The sequence below is a fragment of the Emys orbicularis genome, chromosome 15 (assembly GCF_028017835.1).
Source record: "Emys orbicularis isolate rEmyOrb1 chromosome 15, rEmyOrb1.hap1, whole genome shotgun sequence".
NCBI classification, from domain to species: Eukaryota; Metazoa; Chordata; order Testudines; family Emydidae; genus Emys; species Emys orbicularis.
In genome coordinates, this window is record NC_088697.1 from 1,570,149 (window position 1) to 1,593,652 (window position 23,504).

At 67.5% G+C, this 23,504-nt stretch overlaps 1 protein-coding gene across 1 annotated transcript; it reads right to left on the bottom strand.

The window, feature by feature from the left end:
- Positions 1–1,789: 1,789 nt before the first annotated feature.
- On the bottom strand, positions 1,790–22,728 carry PLD2 (phospholipase D2). Its single transcript, XM_065416904.1, is given in 25 exon segments — positions 1,790–1,975; positions 1,977–2,015; positions 2,697–2,802; positions 2,955–3,108; positions 5,839–5,973; positions 6,644–6,693; positions 6,878–6,991; positions 7,855–7,943; positions 8,036–8,140; positions 9,758–9,871; positions 10,015–10,133; positions 10,986–11,085; positions 11,185–11,412; positions 12,736–12,846; positions 12,914–12,992; positions 13,644–13,727; positions 13,917–14,066; positions 14,363–14,515; positions 14,592–14,684; positions 16,939–16,997; positions 17,320–17,385; positions 20,890–20,989; positions 21,760–21,902; positions 22,259–22,389; positions 22,668–22,728. Coding segments are annotated over 23 exon segments (2,520 nt in total). The 5' UTR covers positions 21,846–21,902; positions 22,259–22,389; positions 22,668–22,728.
- Between the last annotated feature and the right edge of the window lie 776 nt (positions 22,729–23,504).

The following is a 23,504-nucleotide window of genomic DNA, read 5'->3' on the forward strand; positions in this document are numbered from 1 at the left end:
GTGCTGCCTGGGGGCAGTGGGGCCAGCCTGCAGCATCACCCTAGCCCCACTGTGCCGGGGACACCACGGACTCCGGCGGCTGACGGCTCCCCGTCCCCGCGCCGGGCTCCTTTCTTGTCCCCCGCTGGCTGGGGGCGACAGCCGCGTGGCATTATGCCCAACACGCGGCGGGTGGGCTGGCCGCCTCCGTCAGCCCTGGGCGAGTGCCCCGCCAGCGCTTCCCCCCTGCGCAGCGGGCGCGCCGGGCGAGGCGTTCATGGCATCCGTCTCCCCGCACACGCCTGTCCCCGTGCGCCGGAACCGCTGCAGTCTCAGCCGGGCCAGCCAGTCGCCTTCTCTCCCCGTTCTCTGTACCCGGGCTGTCGCCCAGCACCGCGCTAGGCTGATGCCAGCCGCTGGCAGGGTCCTGCCCAGCTGGTGGGCTGGCGCCAGGGGGCCCCTGGCCACGCGCTCCTCCTCTGGGGCTGGGTTGGCAAAACGAGGGGGGCGGCTGCCAGGAATGGAGCCTTTTATCTCACCCTGAACCGCTGAGCCAAGGGGGAAATCCGCCGATGGGGTCGCACACACACACACACACACACCAACCCCACAGAGTGTGTACACACCCACACCCACCCGGCAGGGGTGTACACACCCACACCCACCCGGCAGGGATGTACACCCCCCAGAGTGTGTACACACACACACACCCCCCTAGGGTGTGTACACACCTACACACACATACCCTAGGGTGCGTACCCACCCAGCCACCCACACAGCAGGAGTGTACATACAGACCCTAGGATGTGTAGATACACACCCACACCCACAGAGTATGTACACACCCTAGAGGTGTACACCCCCCCCCCCCCATAGTGCACACACACACTCAAAGCAGCGGCTGTACATACTCACCCCCCGACACCCCCCTCTCTCTGCGGCATGCCCTCCCTGCGGGCACAGGACAGTCACACCAGACTTCCCAGTGTAGCCAGTCCCCGTGCGCCTCCCACTGGTCTCCCCTATCTCCGCCAGGCCAGCGCCCCCCGGCACCCGCAGGGGCCGTCCCCCGGGACCCCCGGCGCCCCTTCCCGGCGCGGAATAACCAGAGAGACGGGCCACGGTTGCAGCGCGTTTATGTAACAAACCATCTCAGAGAAGCAGGTTAGGGTTAGGGTGCGGAGCTGGTCCCGTGACGGGGGATGGGTGCTGCCAGGGGCAAACCCCCAGGGACCCCCCCCTTGCCCGCCCAGCCCTCTGTGGGCCACCCTGTGGGTGACCCCTTTGACCTATCAGCCTGCGGGGTAGATCCCGGGGCGTGGGCGCGTCCCTCCCGTGCCCGCCTCCGGCCTCCCCACAGTGAGCGGCAGGAACCCGGGCAGCGGTAGTGTTGTGTGGGGCCGGGCGGCGAGGGCTCCCGCTGGCCGGGGGGTGCCCAGTGGGTGAGGTCGGGGTGACACTCAGCAGTTAGTAGCAGCAAGGAGGGGGTGTGATGCGCCCCCCCCCCACCGTGGGAAGTCGGCCTCTGGAATGTAGTGACGGGGGGAGGTGGGGAGCGGGGCGGTGGGTGCGGGCCGTCCGCCAGGGGTGAGCCGGTGGCATGCTGCGCTGCCGGGCGACCCTGCCCGCGGGGTTCGGGGGGGCTGTGCCAACGGGCAGGGAGAGGGGCTGCCCCTGGGCGGGCAGAGAATTGGTCCCAGCCCCCCTCGCCGGACGGAGGGGGGGGGTCTCTGGCCGCCGCCGGGGGTGGGGTGGAGCGGGCACGCCCCCCGGGCAGGGAGAGGGCACGCCGCTCTGGCCCCGCGGGCGCCTACGTCCACACCTCCACGGGGATCATGCCCTCCTTGCTGTTGAGCGGGGGCAGGAGAGACTCCTCGGACAGGAACCGGAGGGGGAACTGCACCACGTGGCCCCGCACCTGGGCCAAGTGTTGGCGGGCCAGCTCCGGGCTGACGCCGGCCAAGTTCTGCACCCCCGCGTACCCCCGCAGGGGCCCGGAGCGACGGCACCGCGTTGGTGGGGAGGCAGCGGAACACCTGTGTGTGTGGGGGGAGAGGCCATGGGTCAGAGCCGGGCGGGGCTGGAATCCACACCCACAGCGCCCCTCACTCCCAACCCGCAGCACCTGCCCCCCGCAGCTCTGCCGGTGCCCCTCACTCCCGACCCGCAGCCCCCCGCTAGCCCAGCCCTGCCCCCCCCAGCTCTGCCGGTGCCCCTCACTCCCGACCCGCAGCCCCCCGCTAGCCCAGCCCTGCCCCCCCCAGCTCTGCCGGTGCCCTCACTCCCGCCCGACCCGCAGCCCCCCGCTAGCCCAGCCCTGCCCCCCCCAGCTCTGCCGGTGCCCCCTCACTCCCGACCCGCAGCCCTGCTAGCCCAGCCCTACCCCCCCCCCAGCTCTGCCGGTGCCCCTCACTCCCGACCCGCAGCCCCCGGTAGCCCAGCCCTGCCTCCCCCCAGCTCTGCCGGTGCCCCTCACTCCTGACCCGCAGCCCCTGCTAGCCCGGCCCTGCCCCCCCCAGCTCTGCCGGGGCCCCTCACTCCCGACCCGCAGCCCCCGCTAGCCCAGCCCTGCCCCCCCCAGCTCTGCCGGTGCCCCTCACTCCCGACCTGCAGCCCCTGCCAGCCCGGCCCTGCCTCCCCCCAGCCCTGCCAGTGCCCCTCACTCCCGACCCACAGCCCCCGCTAGCCCAGCCCTGCCCCCCGGGCTCCCCACACACCTGATCATAGATGTTAGCGTTGCCCAGGGCGGTGGCTTTCCAGACCCCGTGGAAGAAGTGGTCACTGACAGGGAGGCTGGAGGCGCCCGACTCCCCCAGAAGCGACCTGCGGAGAAGGGCCCAGCGCTGGGATGAGGTGCCCGTGCCCAGGTAACAGCGCAGCGGGGGGGCGTGGGATTGCACCCCGTGTTTCCAGGGCGAGGGGCATGCACAGAGCTGGGGGTGTGGCCAGCAGGCCCGCGGGCGGCGCACACCCACCTGAAGCAGTCGAGGCGCAGGCTGAGTGCGAATTTCCCCGCCTGGTACGGCTCCCCGTCCATGAGCGACGGGACCAGCTCCGTGTCCTCCACCAGCACGGCCAGCTCGCTGTCCCGTGTCCCCAGCAGGCTGCGGTCGTTGATGTTGGCAGAGCCTGGGGGGGCAAGGGACGGATCAGAGCTCTGCCGGTGCCCCTCCCTCCCGACCCACAGCCCTCTGCCACCCCTAGGACCCCCCGCAGCTCTGCCGGTGCCCCTCCCTCCCGACCCACAGCCCTCTGCCACCCCTAGGACCCCCCGCAGCTCTGGGGTGCCCCTCTCTCCCGACCCACAGCCCTCTGCCACCCCTGGGCTCCCCCCAGCTCTGCCGGTGCCCCTCTCTCCCAACCCACAGCCCTCTGCCACCCCTAGGACCCCCCGCAGCTCTGCCGGTGCCCCTCTCTCTTGACCCACAGCCCTCTGCCACCCCTAGGACTCCCCGCAGCTCTGCCGGTGCCCCTCTCTCCTGACCCACAGCCCTCTGCCACCCCTAGGACCCCCCGCAGCTCTGCCGGTGCCCCTCACTCCCAACCCGCAGCCCTCTGCCACCCCTAGGACCCCCCCAGCTCTGGGGTGCCCCTCTCTCCCGACCCACAGCCCTCTGCCACCCCTAGGACCCCCCGCAGCTCTGCTGGTGCCCCTCCCTCCCGACCCACAGCCCTCTGCCACCCCTAGGACCCCCCGCAGCTCTGCCGGTGCCCCTCCCTCCCGACCCACAGCCCTCTGCCACCCCTAGGACCCCCCGCAGCTCTGCCGGTGCCCCTCCCTCCCGACCCACAGCCCTCTGCCACCCCTGGGCTCGCCCCAGCCCTGCCGGTGCCCCTCCCTCCCGACCCACAGCTCTCTGCCACCCCTAGGACCCCCCGCAGCTCTGCCGGTGCCCCTCACTCCCAACCCGCAGCCCTCTGCCACCCCTGGGCTCGCCCCAGCTCTGCCGGTGCCCCTCCCTCCCGACCCACAGCCCTCTGCCACCCCTAGGACCCCCCGCAGCTCTGCCGGTGCCCCTCACTCCCAACCCGCAGCCCTCTGCCACCCCTGGGCTCCCCCCAGCTCTGCCGGTGCCCCTCACTCCCGACCCACAGCCCTCTGCCACCCCTAGGACCCCCCGCAGCTCTGCCGGTGCCCCTCACTCCCGACCCACAGCCCTCTGCCACCCCTAGGACCCCCCGCAGCTCTGCCGGTGCCCCTCCCTCCCGACCCACAGCCCTCTGCCACCCCTAGGACCCCCGCAGCTCTGCCGGTGCCCCTCTCTCCCGACCCACAGCCCTCTGCCACCCCTAGGACCCCCCGCAGCTCTGCCGGTACCCCTCTCTCCCGACCCACAGCCCTCTGCCACCCCTAGGACCCCCCGCAGCTCTGCCGGTGCCCCTCACTCCCAACCCGCAGCCCTCTGCCACCCCTAGGACCCCCCGCAGCTCTGCCGGTGCCCCTCTCTCCCGACCCACAGCCCTCTGCCACCCCTGGGCTCGCCCCAGCCCTGCCGGTGCCCCTCCCTCCCGACCCACAGCCCTCTGCCACCCCTAGGACCCCCCGCAGCTCTGGGGTGCCCCTCTCTCCCGACCCACAGCCCTCTGCCACCCCTGGGCTCGCCCCAGCCCTGCCGGTGCCCCTCCCTCCCGACCCACAGCCCTCTGCCACCCCTAGGACCCCCCGCAGCTCTGGGGTGCCCCTCTCTCCCAACCCGCAGCCCTCTGCCACCCCTGGGCTCGCCCCAGCCCTGCCGGTGCCCCTCCCTCCCGACCCACAGCCCTCTGCCACCCCTAGGACCCCCCGCAGCTCTGCCGGTGCCCCTCTCTCCCAACCCGCAGCCCTCTGCCACCCCTGGGCTCGCCCCAGCCCTGCCGGTGCCCCTCTCTCCCGACCCACAGCCCTCTGCCACCCCTAGGACCCCCCGCAGCTCTGCCGGTGCCCCTCACTCCCAACCCGCAGCCCTCTGCCACCCCTGGGCTCGCCCCAGCCCTGCCGGTGCCCCTCTCTCCCGACCCACAGCCCTCTGCCACCCCTGGGCTCGCCCCAGCCCTGCCGGTGCCCCTCCCTCCCGACCCGCAGCCCTCTGCCACCCCTGGGCTCGCCCCAGCTCTGCCGGTGCCCCTCCCTCCCGACCCACAGCCCTCTGCCACCCCTAGGACCCCCCGCAGCTCTGCCGGTGCCCCTCCCTCCCGACCCACAGCCCTCTGCCACCCCTGGGCTCGCCCCAGCTCTGCCGGTGCCCCTCCCTCCCGACCCACAGCCCTCTGCCACCCCTGGGCTCGCCCCAGCTCTGCCGGTGCCCCTCTCTCCCGACCCACAGCCCTCTGCCACCCCTGGGCTCCCCCCAGCTCTGCCGGTGCCCCTCTCTCCTGACCCACAGCCCTCTGCCACCCCTAGGACCCCCCGCAGCTCTGGGGTGCCCCTCTCTCCCGACCCACAGCCCTCTGCCACCCCTGGACCCCCCGCAGCTCTGGGGTGCCCCTCACTCCCAACCCACAGCCCTCTGCCACCCCTGGGCTCCCCCCAGCTCTGCCGGTGCCCCTCACTCCCGACCCGCAGCCCCTGCTACCCCTAAGACCCCCCACAGCTTTGGGGTGCCCCTCACTCCCGACCCGCAGCCCTCTGCCACCCCTGGGCTCCCCCCAGCTCTGCCGGTGCCCCTCACTCCCGACCCGCAGCCCCTGCTAGCCCAGCCCTGCCCCCCCCAGCCCTGTCAGTGCCCCAGTGGAGGGGACTGGGGCCAGTGGGTTAGAGCAGGGGGGGCTGGGAGCCAGGACTCCTGGGTTCTCCCCGGCTCTGGCAGCGAGTGGCCTTTCGTGGGTTATAGGCGGAGAGAGGTGGGGGGCCAGGACTCCTAGGTTCGCGCCGGCACTCACCGATGAGGACGCGGCGGTCGTCGGCGATGAGCATCTTGCTGTGGATGTAGATCAGCTCGGTGATGAGGGTGCCGCTCAGCTCCCCGTGGGTGCGCAGCCCACAGATGGAGATGTAGTTCTTCCACTCGTCCCCGACTGCCGGGGGGGGGGGAGAATGGGGATTACTCAGCCCCCCAGGGTGCCAGGGCTGGGGGTCCTCAGCTCATGGGGGGCTGGGGTCCTTCCTTGGCCAGTGTACTGACCTCCGACATAGCCCTCACGCCTGGGTTCTCTCCCCGGCCCTGGGAGAGGAGTGGGGGCTGGTGGTTAGAGCCGGGGGGCTGGGAGCCAGGACTCCTGGGTTCTCTCCCCGGCTCTGGGAGAGGAGTGGGGGCTGGTGGTTAGAGCGGGGGGGCTGGGAGCCAGGACTCCTGGGTTCTCTCCCCGGCTCTGGGAGGGGGGTGGGGGCTCGTGGGTTAGACCTGGGGGGGCTGGGAGCCAGGACTCCTGGGTTCTCCCCCCAGCCCTGGGAGAGGAGTGGGGGCTGGTGGTTAGAGTGGGGGGGCTGGGAGCCAGGACTCCTGGGTTCTCTCCCCGGCTCTGGGAGGGGAGTGGGGCTGGTGGGTTAGAGCAGGGGGGGATGGGAGCCAGGACTCCTGGGTTCTCTCCCCGGCTCTGGGAGAGGAGTGGGGGCTGGGGGGTTAGAGCGGGGGGGGGGGGGCTGGGAGCCAGGACTCCTGGGTTCTCTCCTGGCTCTGGGAGGGGAGGGGAGGGGAGGGGAGGGGGTCAGAGCGGAGCTCTGCTCTGCCCCCCCCCCGACACTCACTGGCGGCTTTCAGGCGGCACAGGATGGAGGAGTCGCCCCGGCAGAGCGTCCTGGGGGAGAAGGAAAGAGGCAGCCGGTGAGTGGGGTCCCTGTGCCCCCCCCACAGTTCACCCTGTCCTGGGCCACCTCCCCACATTACACTAGTTCTGGGCTCCCCTTCCCCCCCCCCAGTCGCTTCCCCAGCCGCCGCCTCCTCCTCCTCCCCCCGGGGCCCCCCTTGTGACCCCCCCGTACCGGTAGGTGAAGTGCAGGATGGCCTGGATCGAGTTCCCGCCCCCCTCGGCGATGTCCCCCTCGAAGCCGGGCAGCAGGGGCAGCAGCACGAAGACCCGGAACCGCGTCTGCTCTCTGGGGGGACGGATGGACAGGGAGACGTTACCCCCCCACACCCACAGGGAGAGCCCCTCCCCCGCGGGGGCTGGGGTTCCAGAGTTAGTCCTGCCCCCCTTCCCCCCTGTGCAACATGAGCCGCGTCCCCCCTCCCCAGGGCCAGTCCTGGGGTCCCCCCCATCCCCTCCCGGTGCCGATCTGCCCCCCCTCTCAGCCCACCACAATAGAACCCTGCCCCCTCCCCCACTTTCCCCCCAGGCCTGACAGACGCCGGGACCCCCCTCCCCTGGGGCCTGACAGACGCCGGGTTCCCCCCCCCCAGGCCTGACAGACGCCGGGACCCCCCAGGGCGTGACTGATGCCAGGATCCCCCCCCAGGGCCTGACAGACGCCGGGATCCCCCCCCGGGAACGTGACAGACGCCGGGTCCCCCCCCGGGAACGTGACAGACGCCGGGTTCCCCTCCCCCAGGGCCTGACAGACGCCGGGTCCCCCCCCCGGGAACGTGACAGACGCCGGGTTCCCCTCCCCCAGGGCCTGACAGACGCCGGGTCCCCCCCCGGAACGTGACAGACGCCGGATCCCCCCCCGGAACGTGACAGACGCCGGGTCCCCCCTCCCCCAGGGCCTGACAGACGCCGGGTCCCCCCCCCCCCAGGCCTGACAGACGCCGGGACCCCCCAGGGCGTGACTGACGCCAGGATCCCCCCCCAGGGCCTGACAGACGCCGGGTCCCCCCTCCCCCAGGGCGTGACAGATGCCGGGTCCCCCTCCCCCAGGGCCTGACAGACGCTGGGTCCCCCCCCGGAACGTGACAGACGCCGGGTCCCCCCTCCCCCAGGGCCTGACAGACGCCGGGTCCCCCCCCGCCATGGGGTGACCTGTGGGCACGCAGGATGCGGCTGACGATGGCGTCCCCCACCGTGTTGAGCACCGCCCGCCCGTCCGCACAGCTGATGAAGAACTGGTTCTGGGGGGAGACGGGGGGTGAGAGCCGGGCAGAGAGACCCCCCAGCCTCAGCCAGGCCCCTCCCGGCTCCCAGCCCCCCGGCCCGGCCCCACCTCGATGTAGATGTAGTGCTGGCTGCTCTGGATCACGCTCAGGTAGGCGTTGTAGATGGAGCACTCGTGGGTCCCGGCTGACCAGCGATCCACCGAGCGCAGCACCTGGGGGGCCAGGGGGGCAGGGTGAGGGGACCCCCTGCGGCCATCCCGCGACCTCGTCCCCCGTGACCCCCGGCCCCCTGCTACCTGCCCAGAACTGCGTGTCCCCCACCCCCCTGAACCCATCGCATGACCCGCTGAGATCCCTAATGCCCTGGGCCCATAGGGTGACCCCCGGGACCTTTAACTCCCTGGGCCCATAGGGTGACCTGCCCCCCATTCCCTGGGCCCATAGGGTGACCCCCACACACATTCCCTGGGCCCATAGGGTGACCCCCGGGACCTTTAACTCCCTGAGCCCATAGGGTGACCCCCCCACACATTCCCTGGGCCCATAGGGTGATCCCCGGGACCTTTAACTCCCTGGGCCCATAGGGTGACCTGCCCCCCGTTCCCTGGGCCCATAGGGTGACCCCCCCACACATTCCCTGGGCCCATAGGGTGACCCCCGGGACCTTTAACTCCCTGGGCCCATAGGGTGACCTGCCCCCATTCCCTGGGCCCATAGGGTGACCCCCACACACATTCCCTGGGCCCATAGGGTGACCCCCGGGACCTTTAACTCCCTGAGCCCATAGGGTGACCTGCCCCCTGTTCCCTGGGCCCATAGAGTGACCCCCGGGACCTTTAACTCCCTGGGCCCATAGGGTGACCCCCCCACACATTCCCTGGGCCCATAGGGTGATCCCCCCCACATTCCCTGGGCCCATAGGGTGACCCCCGGGACCTTTAACTCCCTGGGCCCATAGGGTGACCTGCCCCCCATTCCCTGGGCCCATAGGGTGACCCCCACACACATTCCCTGGGCCCATAGGGTGACCCCCGGGACCTTTAACTCCCTGAGCCCATAGGGTGACCTGCCCCCCATTCCCTGGGCCCATAGAGTGACCTGCCCCCTGTTCCCTGGGCCCATAGAGTGACCCCCGGGACCTTTAACTCCCTGGGCCCATAGGGTGACCCCCCCACACATTCCCTGGGCCCATAGGGTGATCCCCCCCACATTCCCTGGGCCCATAGGGTGACCCCTGGGACCTTTAACTCCCATGGCCCATAGGGTGACCTGCCCCCCATTCCCTGGGCCCATAGAGTGACCCCTGGGACCTTTAACTCCCTGGGCCCATAGGGTGACCCCCCCACACATTCCCTGGGCCCATAGGGTGATCCCCCCACATTCCCTGGGCCCATAGGGTGACCCCTGGGACCTTTAACTCCCTGGGCCCATAGGGTGACCTGCCCCCCATTCCCTGGGCCCATAGAGTGACCCCTGGGACCTTTAACTCCCTGGGCCCATAGGGTGACCTGCCCCCCATTCCCTGGGCCCATAGAGTGACCTGCCCCCCGTTCCCTGGGCCCATAGAGTGACCCCCGGGACCTTTAACTCCCTGGGCCCATAGGGTGACCCCCCCACACATTCCCTGGGCCCATAGAGTGACCTGCCCCCCGTTCCCTGGGCCCATAAGGTGACCCCTGGGACCTTTAACTCCCTGGGCCCATAGGGTGACCTGCTCCCCATTCCCTGGGCCCATAGAGTGACCCCTGGGACCTTTAACTCCCTGGGCCCATAGGGTGACCTGCCCAAGCTCCCTGCCCCATTCAGTGCCCCCCGGGGCGCCCGCTGACCTGCACGTTGGCGGGCTGGGCGCCGGCGAGGGGGCCAGGCAGGCGGTGGGTGGCGCCGAGCGACTTGGGCACCAGGCAGGGGTACTCCGGGCCCCGGTACTTGTTCTTCACCGTCTGCAACGGGACGGGAGGTGGGCGGGGAGATCGCAGGTACCACCCCACCCCCTGGGGACAGGGACCCGCCCCGGCCTGTCCTGCTGTTCCCCCCGCGCCCCCCACAACTCGGGCCCCCTGGCAGGCTCCCGGCGGCCCCGGACCTTGGTGAAATTCCAGCGCTGGATGAAGTGACGGGCTACGTCGCGGGCGGCTCTGCCGTGCACGGCCACCCCCACATCCCGCCAGGGCATCCGGGGCATCCGGGACCTGTCGATGAAATCTGACCCCCGGGGGGAGCCGGTCAGCAGGAGGGCAGGGGCCGGTCGGGTGACCGTTGACATCCCCCCGCCCTGGGTGACCCTAGAACCCGTGTCCAAAGAGCCCCTGGAACAATCCCCAGCCCTGCTTGTTGGCCATCCCGAATCGAAGGGGCTTTTCTGGGCAACTCACCGGCTGGGCCTGGGTCACCTTGGCTGCAGGGTGGAGTCGGGGGTTAGACCCCACCCAGTGGGGGAAGAGGGTGCTGTGTTGCTAAGGGGAGGGGGGAGGTCCACTTGAGCTCCCTCGATGGAAGGGCACAGTTAAGGAGATGTAACGCTTTCACAGGAACAGTTAAGGGGATGTAATGCTCTCAGGGGCACAGTTAAGGTGATGTCAAGCTCTCAAGGGCTCAGTTACCGGGGTGTAATGCTCTCACGGGTACCATTAAGGGGATGTGATGCTCTAACGGGCACCGTTAAGGGGGTGTAACACTCTCATGAGCACAGTTAAGGTGATGTAACGCTCTCAAGGGCTCAGTTACCAGAGCGTAATGCTCTCAGGGACACAGTTACCAGGATGTAACGCTCTCAGGGACAGTTATGGGGGTGTAATGCTCTCAGGGGCACAATTAAGGAGGTGTAATGCTCTCACGGGCACAGTTAAGGGGATGTGACGCTCTCACGGGCACCGTTATGGGGGTGTAACGCTCTCAGGGGCACAGTTAAGGGGGTGTAACGCTCTCATACACACGCCAGTGGCAGAGTTAAAGGGATATAGTCCCTAGTCAACCCACGCACTGGCTGCCACGCACACTGCCCAGCCCAGTCCCCCCCCACCCCGGCCCTAACCCTAAACCCCGTCCCCCGATCACCTTCGAAGGGCCGGTCGAGCTGCACCCAGTCCTTGGTGATGAGGTTGCTGTAGTCCTTGCCCAGCCAGAGTTGCTGGTTGGCTGCCAGGTCGACGGGCGGCTCATCCCCAAGGAGCACCCCGCTCGGAGGGAGACAGAGCCCGGCGTGGGGAGCGGGGTCCAGAGAGAGATGGGGGGAGGCAATCGGGGGGAGAGAAGCTTGGGGCCCTGGGGCAGGCGGCTCCCCAGGAGAGGACAGGGCCGAGTGGGGGGCTCTGACCTTGGTGCGGGGGGGCAGGTCGGTGAGCCGGTAGTGGTGGTCGTCCCAGCGCCCGTAGGCCAGGTCCAGGCCCCCGAGAAAGGCCACGCTCTGGTCCACCACCACCAGCTTCTCGTGGTGAGCCCACAGGAACACGACGGATGAGACATGGTCGGGGTGGCGCATCACCTGGGCCGGGGGGGAGACAGCTCAGAGACCCTTCGCCCGGGTCCCGTCTCCCCTCCCCGGGTCTGCTGGGGGCGAGCGCCCTGCGCTGCTGTCCCAGATGCCTGGGTCCCATTCTCAGGGGCGAGCGCCCTGCGCTGCCCTCCCGGACGCCTGGGTCCCATTCTCAGGGGCGAGCGCCCTGCGCTGCTGTCCCGGACGCCTGGGTCCCATTCTCAGGGGCGAGCGCCCTGCGCTGCTGTCCCGGACGCCTGGGTCCCATTCTCAGGGGCGAGCGCCCTGCGCTGCCCTCCCGGACACCTGGGTCCCATTCTCAGGGGCGAGCGCCCTGCGCTGCTGTCCCGGACGCCTGGGTCCCATTCTCAGGGGCGAGCGCCCTGCGCTGCTGTCCCGGACGCCTGGGTCCCATTCTCAGGGGCGAGCGCCCTGCGCTGCTGTCCCGGACGCCTGGGTCCCATTCTCAGGGGTGAGCGCCCTGCGCCGCCGGTCCCGGACACCTGGATCCCATTCTCAGGGGCGAGTGCCCTGCGCTGCCGTCCCGGACGCCTGGGTACTCTCTCCCCTCCGCAAGGCCCACTGGGGGTGAGCGCCTTCCGCTGCCGTCCCAGACTCCTGGGTCCCAATCTCAAGGGCGAGTGCCCTGCGCTGCCCTCCCAGACGCCTGGGTCCCATTCTCAGGGGCGAGCGCCCTGCACTGCCCTCCCGGACGCCTGGGTCCCATTCTCAGGGGTGAGCACCCTGTGCCGCCGGTCCCGGACGCCTGGGTCCCATCCCTTGTCCCCAGGGCCCGCTGGGGGCGAGCGCCCTGCGCCGCCGTCCCGGATGCCTGGGTCTCATTCCTTGTTCCCAGGGCCCACTGGGGGTGAGCGCCCTGCGCCGCTGTCCCGGACACCTGGGTCCCATTCTCAGGGGCGAGCGCCCTGCGCTGTCGTCCCGGACGCCTGGATCCCCTCTCCCCTCCACAAGGCCCACTGGCGGTGAGCGCCTTGCGCTGCTGTCCCGGACACCTGGGTCCCATTCTCAGGGGCGAGCGCCCTGCGCTGTCGTCCCGGACGCCTGGATCCCCTCTCCCCTCCACAAGGCCCACTGGGGGTGAGCGCCCTGCGCCGCTGTCCTGGACACCTGGGTCCCATTCTCAGGGGCGAGCGCCCTGCGCTGTCGTCCCGGACGCCTGGATCCCCTCTCCCCTCCACAAGGCCCACTGGCGGTGAGCGCCTTGCGCTGCTGTCCCGGACACCTGGGTCCCATTCTCAGGGGCGAGTGCCCTGCCCTGCCGTCCTGGACGCCTGGGTCCCATCTCCCGGCCCCCTGTTCTGCGTCCCCTACCTTGATGTTGGGGTGCAGCAGCAGGAGTGCCCGCTTGCTGTAGCCGCTGTTGATCCCCAGGGCCAGCTCCACCTCCTTGAAGAGCAGCACGCAGACCCGCACGCCCTCCTCCTGGGGGGGCAGGCAGGGCGTTAGGGGGGGCGGGGGGGCCTGGGGACCCCCCCACCGGGGCACTCACCGCCTTGTGCTTCAGGAGGATGTCCAGGCGCCAGTCGTCCGTCTGCGCCGGGCGCTTCAGGTGCAGCTCGGGGCTCAGCCTGCGGGCAGAGAGGGGCCTGGATCGTGGCGGTTTCTGCCCCACATCCGCCTGGGCCCACACTCCGTTGAGATCCCGGCTCTCTGGGGGCCCCTGCTCCGAGACCCGTCCGGGTCCCTGCACTGCACTCGGTCGGGTTGGAGCTCGGCTCCGGAGCCGGCGCCACGGGGGGGGGGGGGGGCGTGTGTGTGTCCCAGAGCAGGTGGGACAAACGCCCGGCAGGGCGGGGCTGGGGCTACTGGTCCCAGCTCAGCGCGGGGGGCTGGACCCCTCAAGGTCCCACACTCCTGGGAGGGGTGTGGGGCCAGGCCATAGAAGGGGAGGCAGGGACGAGGTTGGGGGGCAGGCAGGAAGGGTGGGGAGGGTGAACAGCGCAGAGCCCTGGGGGTCAGAACCCTGGGGGGGTGGGCAGAGGGTGCGTGTGAGGGCCAGGGCCCAGGGGGGCAGCAGGGGAGCGGGCCGGGGCCCTGGGGGGTAGCAGGGGGGCGGGCCAGGGCCCTGGGGGAGCAGCGGGGGGGGCAAGCCAGGGCCCTGGGGGAGCAGCGGGGGGGCAAGCCAGGGCCCTGGGGGAGCAGCGGGGGGGCAAGCCAGGGCCCTGGGGGAGCAGCGGGGGGGCAAGCCAGGGCCCTGGGGGCAGCAGGGGGTCGCTCACCACCAGTCGGTGATGTAAATTTCCTCCTTCGCTTGCATCAGTGCATCGCCCACAGCCGCAAAGTACCCGGCGCCGTTCATGAACCTGCCACGGGGGGGGAGGGGGAAAGAGAGTGGAATCTTGGGGGGATGGTGACCACCAGGAACAACCCCCCCAACTGCCCCCCACTAACCCCCGATTCCCCGGCACCGGGACCTGCCCCATCTCCCTCCCCCCACCCCCTCCACGCAGGATCCCGTCCCCTCCCCCTGCACAATCCTCGCCCCCCCTCACCAGCGGGCGGGGGTGCCCTCGCGGACGGGCGCGAAGGCCTGGTGCCGGTGCAGGTGCAGGAAATCCTCACCCTGCTCCTGGGCCAGCTCCGTGATCTCCTGCCCCCACCAGCGCGCCTGCCGGTAGCTGCTGCACTTCAGAATCAGCGTCCTGCGGGGGGGGGGGGGGAGAAATCACAAACCAGCCCCCACCCCTCTCCCAGAGCCGGGGAGAGAACCCAGGAGTCCTGGCTCCCAGCCCCCCCCGCTCTAACCCACCAGCCCCCACTCCCCTCCCAGAGCCGGGGAGAGAACCCAGGAGTCCTGGCTCCCAGCCCCCCTGCTCCAACCCCCCAGCCCCCACTGCCCTCCCAGAGCCGGGGAGAGAACCCAGGAGTCCTGGCTCCCAGGCCTCCCACTGTCGCCACCCCCCCCTCCTTTGGCAGGGTGGAACCCCGGCGTCCGGACCTGGCGGTGTTCTCGATGCGGAGCCCGTACTTGCTGTCGGTGGATTTCTTCCCCACCATGACGCTGAATCCCGGGTCGAAGAGCAGCACGAAGGAGACGATCCCCGACTCCGGCTTGAGGTACAGCAGGAAGGAATCCTTCACCACCAGCCACCTGGGGGGAGACAGGGGCCCGTGAGCAGGGAGGGGGCCACACAGACCCCAGCCCCACCCCGGCCCCCCCAGCTCACCTCTTCGACCAGCGGTAGCAGATCTGGTGGTGCCCACAGCAGTTGAGCCCCTGGATTCGGTGCCCACCAGAGCGTTTCAGGATCATGCCCTCCCTGCAGCAGGAGCCAGGTCACTGGGGAGAGAACCCAGGAGTCCTGCCTCCCAGCCCCCCCTGCTCTAACCACCAGCCCCCACTCCCCTCCCAGAGCCGGGGAGAGAACCCAGGAGTCCTGGTTCCCAGCCCCCCCTGCTCTCATCCACCATCCCCCACTCCCCTCCCAGAGCTGGGGAGAGAACCCAGGAGTCCTGGCTCCCAGCCCCCCCCTGCTCTAACCCACCAACCCCTGCTCCCCTCCCAGAGCCGGGAGAGAACCCAGGAGTCCTGGCTCCCAGCCCCCCTTGCTCTAACCCCCCAGCCCCCACTCCCCTCCCAGAGCCGGGGAGAGAACCCAGGCGTCCTGGCTCTCAGCCCCCCCTGCTCTAACCACCAGCCCCCACTCCCCTCCCAGAGCCGAGGAGAGAACCCAGGTGTCCTGGCTCTCAGCCCCCCCTGCTCTAACCCACCAGCCCCCCCCTCCCCTCCCAGAGCCGGGGAGAGAACCCAGGCGTCCTGGCTCTCAGCCCCCCCTGCTCTAACCACCAGCCCCCACTCCCCTCCCAGAGCCGGGGAGAGAACCCAGGAGTCCTGGCTCCCAGCCCCCCCTGCTCTAACCCCCCAGGCCCCACTCCCCTCCCAGAGCCGGGGAGAGAACCCAGGAGTCCTGGCTCCCAGTCCCCCCTTCTCTACCCACCAGCCCCCACTCCCCTCCCAGAGCCGGGGAGAGAACCCAGGAGTCCTGGCTCCCAGCCCCCCCTGCTCTAACCACCAGCCCCCACTCCCCTCCCAGAGCCGGGGAGAACCCAGGAGTCCTGGCTCCCAGCTCCCCCTGCTCTCACCCACCAGCCCCCACTCCCCTCCCAGAGCCGGGGAGAGAACCCAGGAGTCCTGGCTCCCAGCCCCCCCTGCTCTAACCCACCAGCCCCCACTCCCCTCCCAGAGCCGGGGAGAGAACCCAGGAGTCCGGGCTCCCAGTGGCCCCTTCTCTACCCACCAGCCCCCACTCCCCTCCCAGAGCCGGGGAGAGAACCCAGGAGTCCTGGCTCCCAGCCCCCCCTGCTCTAACCCACCAGCCCCCACTCCCCTCCCAGAGCCGGGGAGAACCCAGGAGTCCTGGCTCCCAGCTCCCCCTGCTCTCACCCACCAGCCCCCACTCCCCTCCCAGAGCCGGGGAGAGAACCCAGGAGTCCTGGCTCCCAGCCCCCCCTGCTCTAACCCACCAGCCCCCACTCCCCTCCCAGAGCCGGGGAGAGAACCCAGGAGTCCTGGCTCCCAGCCCCCCCTGCTCTAACCCACCAGCCCCCACTCCCCTCCCAGAGCCGGGGAGAGAACCCAGGAGTCCGGGCTCCCAGTGGCCCCTTCTCTACCCACCAGCCCCCACTCCCCTCCCAGAGCCGGGGAGAGAACCCAGGAGTCCTGGCTCCCAGCCCCCCCTGCTCTAACCCACCAGCCCCCACTCCCCTCCCAGAGCCGGGGAGAACCCAGGAGTCCTGGCTCCCAGCTCCCCCTGCTCTAACCCACCAGCCCCCACTCCCCTCCCAGAGCCGGGGAGAGAACCCAGGAGTCCTGGCTCCCAGCCCCCCCTGCTCTAACCCACCAGCCCCCACTCCCCTCCCAGAGCCGGGGAGAGAACCCAGGAGTCCGGGCTCCCAGTGGCCCTCGCTCCCCCCCAACTCACACCCCTACTGTGTGTGGGAAGCTGCCCTGGCTGCCCTCGCCCCCCTGTACAGCCCCCCCCCCCAGAAGTGGTTGCCCTGCTGGCTGGCAGGGTGCCAGGTGTGACGAACTGGGACTGTTCTTACTGTGATCTGTAAGTGCTGACAGGGGAGTGTGGCTGGGATGGTCTGCGTTGGGGGATGGGAGAATGACTGAAGGGAAACACCTGAGCCTGTAACATGAGAACCCAGGAGGGGGCTGGGGCCAGGTGACACCTTTGCCCGGGAAACTGAACAAAGGCTGTGGGAGGGGTCGCTGAAGGCAGACTCTGGGAAGCTGGCTGGTGAGGTGGCTGGGAGGCAGACGGGGCTCTGACCTCTGGAGGGGGGCTGGGATGCCCGAGGACCCCAAGATGGACCTAACTGAGGGGTATCCTGTTGTCTGTGCCTGCAAGACCTGTCTCGGACTGTATTCCCGTCGTCTAAATAAACCTTCTGCTTTACTGGCTGGCTGAGAGTCATGGTGAATCGCAGGAAGCCGGGGGTGCAGGGCCCTGAGTCCCCCCTTACTCCGTGACACCAGGTCCCTGGGCAGAGAAAGCGAACTGGACTCACAGGCCTTTGGGTCCCAGGTCGGGGATGAAGGAGAGCTGGCTGACATCCAGGAACTCCGCCTGCGGGGGACAGCTGCTCAGAGCAAGACCGGGCAAAGAATGGAACCCAGGAGTCCTGGCTCCTCCCCCTCCCCTTTAACCCACCAGCCCCCACTCCCCTCCCAGAGCCGGGGAGAGAACCCAGGAGTCCTGGCTCCAGGCCCCCCTGCTCTAACCCACCAGCCCCCACTCCCCTCCCAGAGCCAGGGAGAGAACCCAGGAGTCCTGGCTCCCATCCCCCCCTCCTCTAACCCACCAGCCCCCACTCCCCTCCCAGAGCAGGGGAAAGAACCCAGGAGTTCAGGAAGTTGAAGGGGGAGCTGTGGGGGGGCCAATACGTTACCATGGCGTGGTAATTGCGGTAGAAGGACATTTCCAGCAGGGAGTTCAGGTAGCTCTCGAGGTACTTCTGTGGGGAGCAAGGGGAGGAGTGAGAGTCCCCCACCAAGTGGCCTGGACCCCCACCCCACACACACATCCCCTGCTGCCTTCAAGGGCTCCCCATCTCCGCGTTCCTCCCTCCCTAAATCTCCCCTCCCCTCACTGGCAGAGGGGATAAACCTCCCTGGTTTGTACAGAACCAGGCCGAGATCTACCAGCTCTAAAATCTGCCAGGACCCAGGGACCGGACAAAACCGCTTCAGTTCCCTAGCGCCAGATCCTGCTTCCCTTGGTCCATGGGTCCCTTTTCAACGCCGGACGTGCCGAGAAACCCGGGCCTTACCCGGCCAGCGTGTTTAGGGCAGGTGCATCTGACTAATTAAAATGCTTTCACTTGACATGAATTCAACTTTCCACCCGAGTGCAGTGTGATACCTGAGGTGGGTCAGAGAATGGAACCCCGGAGTCCTGGCTCCTTCCCCCCCCTGCTCTAACCACCAGCCCCCACTCCCCTCCCAGAGCCAGGGAGAGAACCCAGGAGTCCTGGCTCCCAGCCCCCCCAGTCTAACCCACCAGCCCCCACTCCCCTCCCAGAGCCGGGGAGAGAACTGCGACGCTCTGTACCTCAGGGGAACACCCTACACCCCTATGTTCATTGTTGTAAAATTATTGTGTGGTATCCAATGCAAAGTTTGTATGTTGGGTGTCTTCGGAAGGCTCATGATTCACTGAACATCGTTGTTACAGTAATGTTATAGGTTATAATTTCATGTGTATAGTTATGAGGCTGAAAATGTGTCCTCAAGGCTTAAAGCAAGCCCAGGCAAAAACTCTCCAGGAGCAGAGAGGGAGTTCACACCTCATCAGGGCAGGTGTGCCCATATTTAAAAAAGGGAAGAAGGAGAACCCGGGGAACTACAGACAGCCTACAGTCAGCCTCACTTCAGTCCCCGGAAAAATCATGGAGCAGGTCCTCAAGGAATCAATTTTGAAGCACTTAGAGGAGAGGAAAGTGATCAGGAACAGTCAGCATGGATTCACCAAGGGTAAGTCATGCCTGACTAACCTAATTGCCTTCTATGAGGAGATAACTGGGTCTGTGGATGAGGGGAAAGCAGTGGATGTGTTATTCCTTCACTTTAGCAAAGCTTTTGATACGGTCTCCCACAGTGTTCTTGCCACCAAGTTAAGGAAGTATGGGCTGAATGAATGGACTATAAGGTAGATAGAAAGCTGGCTAGATTGTCGGGCTCAACGGGTAGTGATCAATGGCTCCATGTCTAGTTGGCAGCCGTTATCAAGCAGAGTGCCCCAAGGGTCGGTCCTGGGGCCGGTTTTGTTCGATATCTTCATTAATGATCTGGAGGATGGCGTGGACTGCACCCTCAGCAAGTTTGCAGGTGACACTGAACTGGGAGGAGTGGTAGATACGCTGGAGGGTAGGGATACGATACAGAAGGACCTAGACAAATTAGAGGATTGGGCCAAAAGAAACCTGATGAGGTTCAAGGACAAGTGCAGAGTCCTGCACTTAGGACGGAAGAATCCCATTCACTCTTACAGACTAGGGACCGAATGGTTAGGCAGCAGTTCTGCAGAAAAGGACCTAGGGGCTACAGTGGACGAGAAGCTGGATATGAGTCGACAGTGTGCCCTTGTTGCCGAGAAGGCTAACAGCATTTTGGGCTGTATAAGTAGGGGCATTGCCAGCAGATCGAGGGACGTGATCATTCCCCTTTATTCCACATTGGTGAGGCCTCATCAGGAGTTCTGTGTCCAGTTTTGGGCCCCACACTACAAGAAGGATGTGGAAAAATTGGAGAGAGTCCAGCAGAGGGCAACAAAAATGATTAGGGGTCTGGAGCACATGACTTACGAGGAGAGGCTGAGGGAACTGGGATTGTTTAGTCTCCAGAAGAGAAGAATGAGGGGGGATTTCATAGCAGCCTACAACTACCTGAAGGGGGGTTCCAAAGAGGATGGATCTAGACTGTTCTCAGTGGTACCTGATGACAGAACAAGGAGCAATGGTCTCAAGTTGCAGTGGGGGAGGTCTAGGGTGGATATTAGGAAACACTATGTCACTAGGAGGGTGGTGAAGCACTGGAATGCGTTACCTAGGGAGGTGGTGGAATCTCCTTCCTTAGAGGTTTTTAAGGCCCGGCTTGACAAAGCCCTGGCTGGGATGATTTAGTTGGGGATTGGTCCTGCTTTGAACAGGGGGTTGGACTAGATACCTCCTGAGGTCCCTTCCAACCCTGATATTCTATGACTCTATGAACCCAGCCCAGCCTCACAGGAACAAAGGATGCTGGCCTCGGCAGCAACAAAAGGATCTGTTAGGGTACGTCTACACTTACCGGAGGGTCCGGCGGCAGGCAATCGATGTTCTGGGATCGATTTATCGTGTCTGGTTTAGACGCGATAAATCGATCCCAGATCGACCCCGGAAGTGCTCGCCGTCGACGCCGGTACTCCAGCTCGGCGAGAGGAGTACGCGGCATCGACGGGGGAGCCTGCCTGCCGCGTCTGGACCCGCGGTAAGTTCGGACTAAGGTACTTCGAATTCAGCTACGTTATTAACGTAGCTGAATTTGAGTACCTTAGTCCGAAGTGGGGGGTTAGTGGGGACCAGGCCTTAGACTCTGAGTGAGTCACCCCCGTTCCCTTGGTCAGTGTCGGACTGCGATGAGTAATGCTCACCTGACTCTGAAGGGGGGGCGGGAACCAAGGAGGAAGAAAGGACATGATCAAAGGGAGAGAATCACAGAATATCAGGGTTGGAAGGGACCTCAGGAGGTATCTAGTCCAACTCCCTGCTCAAAGCAGGACCAATTCCCACTTGCCAGGCTCTTCCTCTCTCTTCCACCTCCATCTACAGACATCACCCCCCAGCGACTGAAGCGCTGATCAAAGGGGAGAGCCTGGCTGAAGGGCAACCAGCCAGCCTGTGGGGAGAAGCACCTAAGTTTGTAAGGACGTTGGAAGCGTTAAGATCGGCTTAGAATGCACTTTGCTTTTATTTCATTTGCCCAAATCTGACTTGTTGTGCTTTGACTTATAATCACTTCAAATCATTCTTCATAGTTAATAAATCGGTCTGTTTATTCCACCTAGAGCCGTGCGTCTGGTTTGCAGCGTGTCAGGGACTCCCCTGGGGAGAACAAGTCTGGTGCATATCAATGTCTTTGTTAAATTGATGAACTGATATAAGCTGGCAGCGTCTAGTGGGCACGACTGGGCACTGCCAGACGGAGGTTCCCAGGGTTGTGTCTGGGACCGGAGATGTTGGCTAGTGTCATTCGGTTGCACAACCCAAGGAGCAGCTGACATGCCAGAGGCTGTGCGTGAACAGCGTAAATCAGTGATGTAATTCTGACCGGCCTGCCTCCCGGACTCCTCCCCGCCCCCCAGAATTCACATGGGGGCTCCCCAGCACCCACAGTCGCCCCACGGGGCCCCCCACGGCCCTTCCTAGCCCTGGAACCCCCAGAACCCCCCACCCTCCAGCATCCCACCCCCTGCCCCCTACCTGTTTGCTGGAGGGGCGTCTGGAAGTGCCATCACCCCCATGGGGCAGGGCGGGCATCTCCAGAGAGGTGGCCTCTGCACGGGACCCATGGAGAGCAAACCTGGGGAGGGGGGTGGAATCAGAGACGGGGTGAGACTTAGCGGGGACAGGCCCCTGCCCCATTCCCTGCCCCCCTGAGCCAGCCAGTCCCCGCCCTGGGGCCGATGGGAGCCGGTGCCCCCCAGAGGGGACAGGCCCCTGCCCCATTCCCCGCCCCCCTGAGCCAGCCAGTCCCCGCCCTGGGGCCGATGGGAGCCGGTGCCCCCCAGAGGGGACAGGTCCCTGCCCCATTCCCCGCCCCCCTGAGCCAGCCAGTCCCCGCCCCGGGGCCGGGTGGGAGCCGGCGTACCCTAGAGGCGACAGGTCCCTGCCCCATTCCCCGCCCCCCTGAGCCAGCCAGTCCCTGCCCTGGGGCCGATGGGAGCCAGCGCCCCCTAGAGGAGACAGGCCCCTGCCCCATTCCCCGCCCCCCTGAGCCAGCCAGTCCCCGCCCTGGGGCCGATGGGAGCCGGCGCCCCCTAGAGGGGACAGGCCCCTGCCCCATTCCCCGCCCCCCTGAGCCAGCCAGTCCCCGCCCTGGGGCCGATGGGAGCTGGCGCCCCCTAGAGGGGACAGGCACCTGCCCCATTCCCCGCCCCCCTGAGCCAGCCAGTCCCCGCCCTGGAAGGGTTATTCTAGGACGGTTTGGGGCAGCTAGTGGCTTTGGAGACCAATCTAGGGCTCAGGAGAAGGCATGTGGGACAGCAGGGACCGGGGCCCTCACAGTGCTTGGGGGGTGGGGGATTCCTGCGGCACAGGCCCCGCTGCGGGGGGGGGGGGGGGGGTTCGGACCTGGAGAGGGGCAGGAAGCTCATGAAGATTTTGTGTCTCATCAGGTCACGGTGCAGCTCCTGGAAGTGCTTGAACTTCTTCTTCATGGTCCAGGTGAAATCCCCGTGGGTCAGCCGCAGGGAGTACAGTGTGCTTGGCCGGATCTGCGGGGAGAGAACCCCGGTGTCCGGGCTGCCAGCCCCCCCTGCTCTAACCCCCCAGCCCCCCTCCCCTCGCAGAGCCGGGGAGAGAACCCAGGAGTCCTGGCTCCCAGTCCCCCCTGCTCTAACCCCCCAGCCCCCACTCCCCTCCCAGAGCCGGGGAGAGAACCCAGGAGTCCGGGCTCCCAGCCCCCCCTGCTCTAACCCACCAGGCCCCACTCCCCTTCCAGAGCCAGGGAGAGAACCCAGGAGTCCTGGCTCCCAGCCCCCCCTGCTCTCACCCACCAGCCCCCACTCCCCTCCCAGAGCCGGGGAGAGAACCCAGGAGTCCTGGCTCCCAGCCCCCCATCCCCACTCACCTTGGAGCCGGTGGTGTAGCGCTCGGTGCCCTCCACCCGGGCAGTGACTGGCACCCCCTTGGCAAACACCGGCCCCTGTGACTTGAGCGGCTTCAGGTCATAGACCACCAGGAAGGGGTAGAGCGGACCCCCTGCGGGATGGACGGACGGGTCAGGGTGGGGGTAACACACAGACCCCCCCCGTCTCCCTCCCCCACATGCATGGAGGCAGCAAAGCCCCCTGCTGAGTGCCAGACACGGACACACCGAACCCCAGTTCGGGTGGGCCGGGCACTTGGGTTCCTGGGGAGGGTCCCGACACTCAGCCCTTGGCTGCGAGGGTCGCCTGCCCACCCCCCACGCCGTGCCAGGGAGCCGGAGACTAAAGTCTTAGCCCCCCCCACCTCCCCCCCGGGGCCTCCCCACTCACCTAGCTCCTCGCCCTCCCGCAGCCCCTCCACTTCGTCCCCGTCCACCTGCAGGTCCGAGGCGTCCAGCGAGCTGCCCCCTGCGAAGGGGCCAGCCAGGGTCTGCATGGTGCCGGCCTCTGCCTGGAGAGGAGTGGAGATGGGGACGGGGAGAGAACCCAGGAGTCCTGGCTCCCAGTCCCCCCTGCTCCAACCCACCAGCCCCCTGGCGACGGGGAATCTCTGGGGTGGGCAATTTCCTCATGCAGCTGAGGGGGGGACCCAAGAGTCCGAGAGGTAAGAATGGGGAATGCAGCCAGGTCTCCAGCAGGGCATCGCTGGGGGGATGGGACCCAGGCATCCGGGATGGCAGTGCCAAGGGCGGGAGGAGGGCAGGCGGAGAGATGCTTTGGCTGGGTTTCCTGGGACAAATTCCTGGTGGGGGGTGTCAGGCCAGGCTCCCCCCCCCCCCCCCGCCAGGGCAAGCGGGGGCTGACCCAGGTTGATCCGTCGGTGACGCGGGGGGCATTGTGGGGTTAATTGGGGTGAGCAGCCTCCCCCCCGGCTGTTTATGTAACAGCGGCCCCTGGCCTGCAGCCCAGACAGTCACTATGGGGATGGGGGGGGGTTACAGAGCAGAGCTCGGGGGGCACTGGGGGAGGCTGCGCTAGTAGGGGGCTGGGGACGGCCTCTGGCTGCAGCCCCCCCTCACTCCCCAGCTAGGCCAGGGCCGGGGGTGGGGATCCCCACCCAACCCCGCTGCGCTCCCAGATCCCTTTCCTCTGAGCCCCACAGGCCCCCTGCCCCCAGTCCTCCCTCACTCATCATCCTGCCCCACAGCCCCTGCCAGCCCCCCAGTC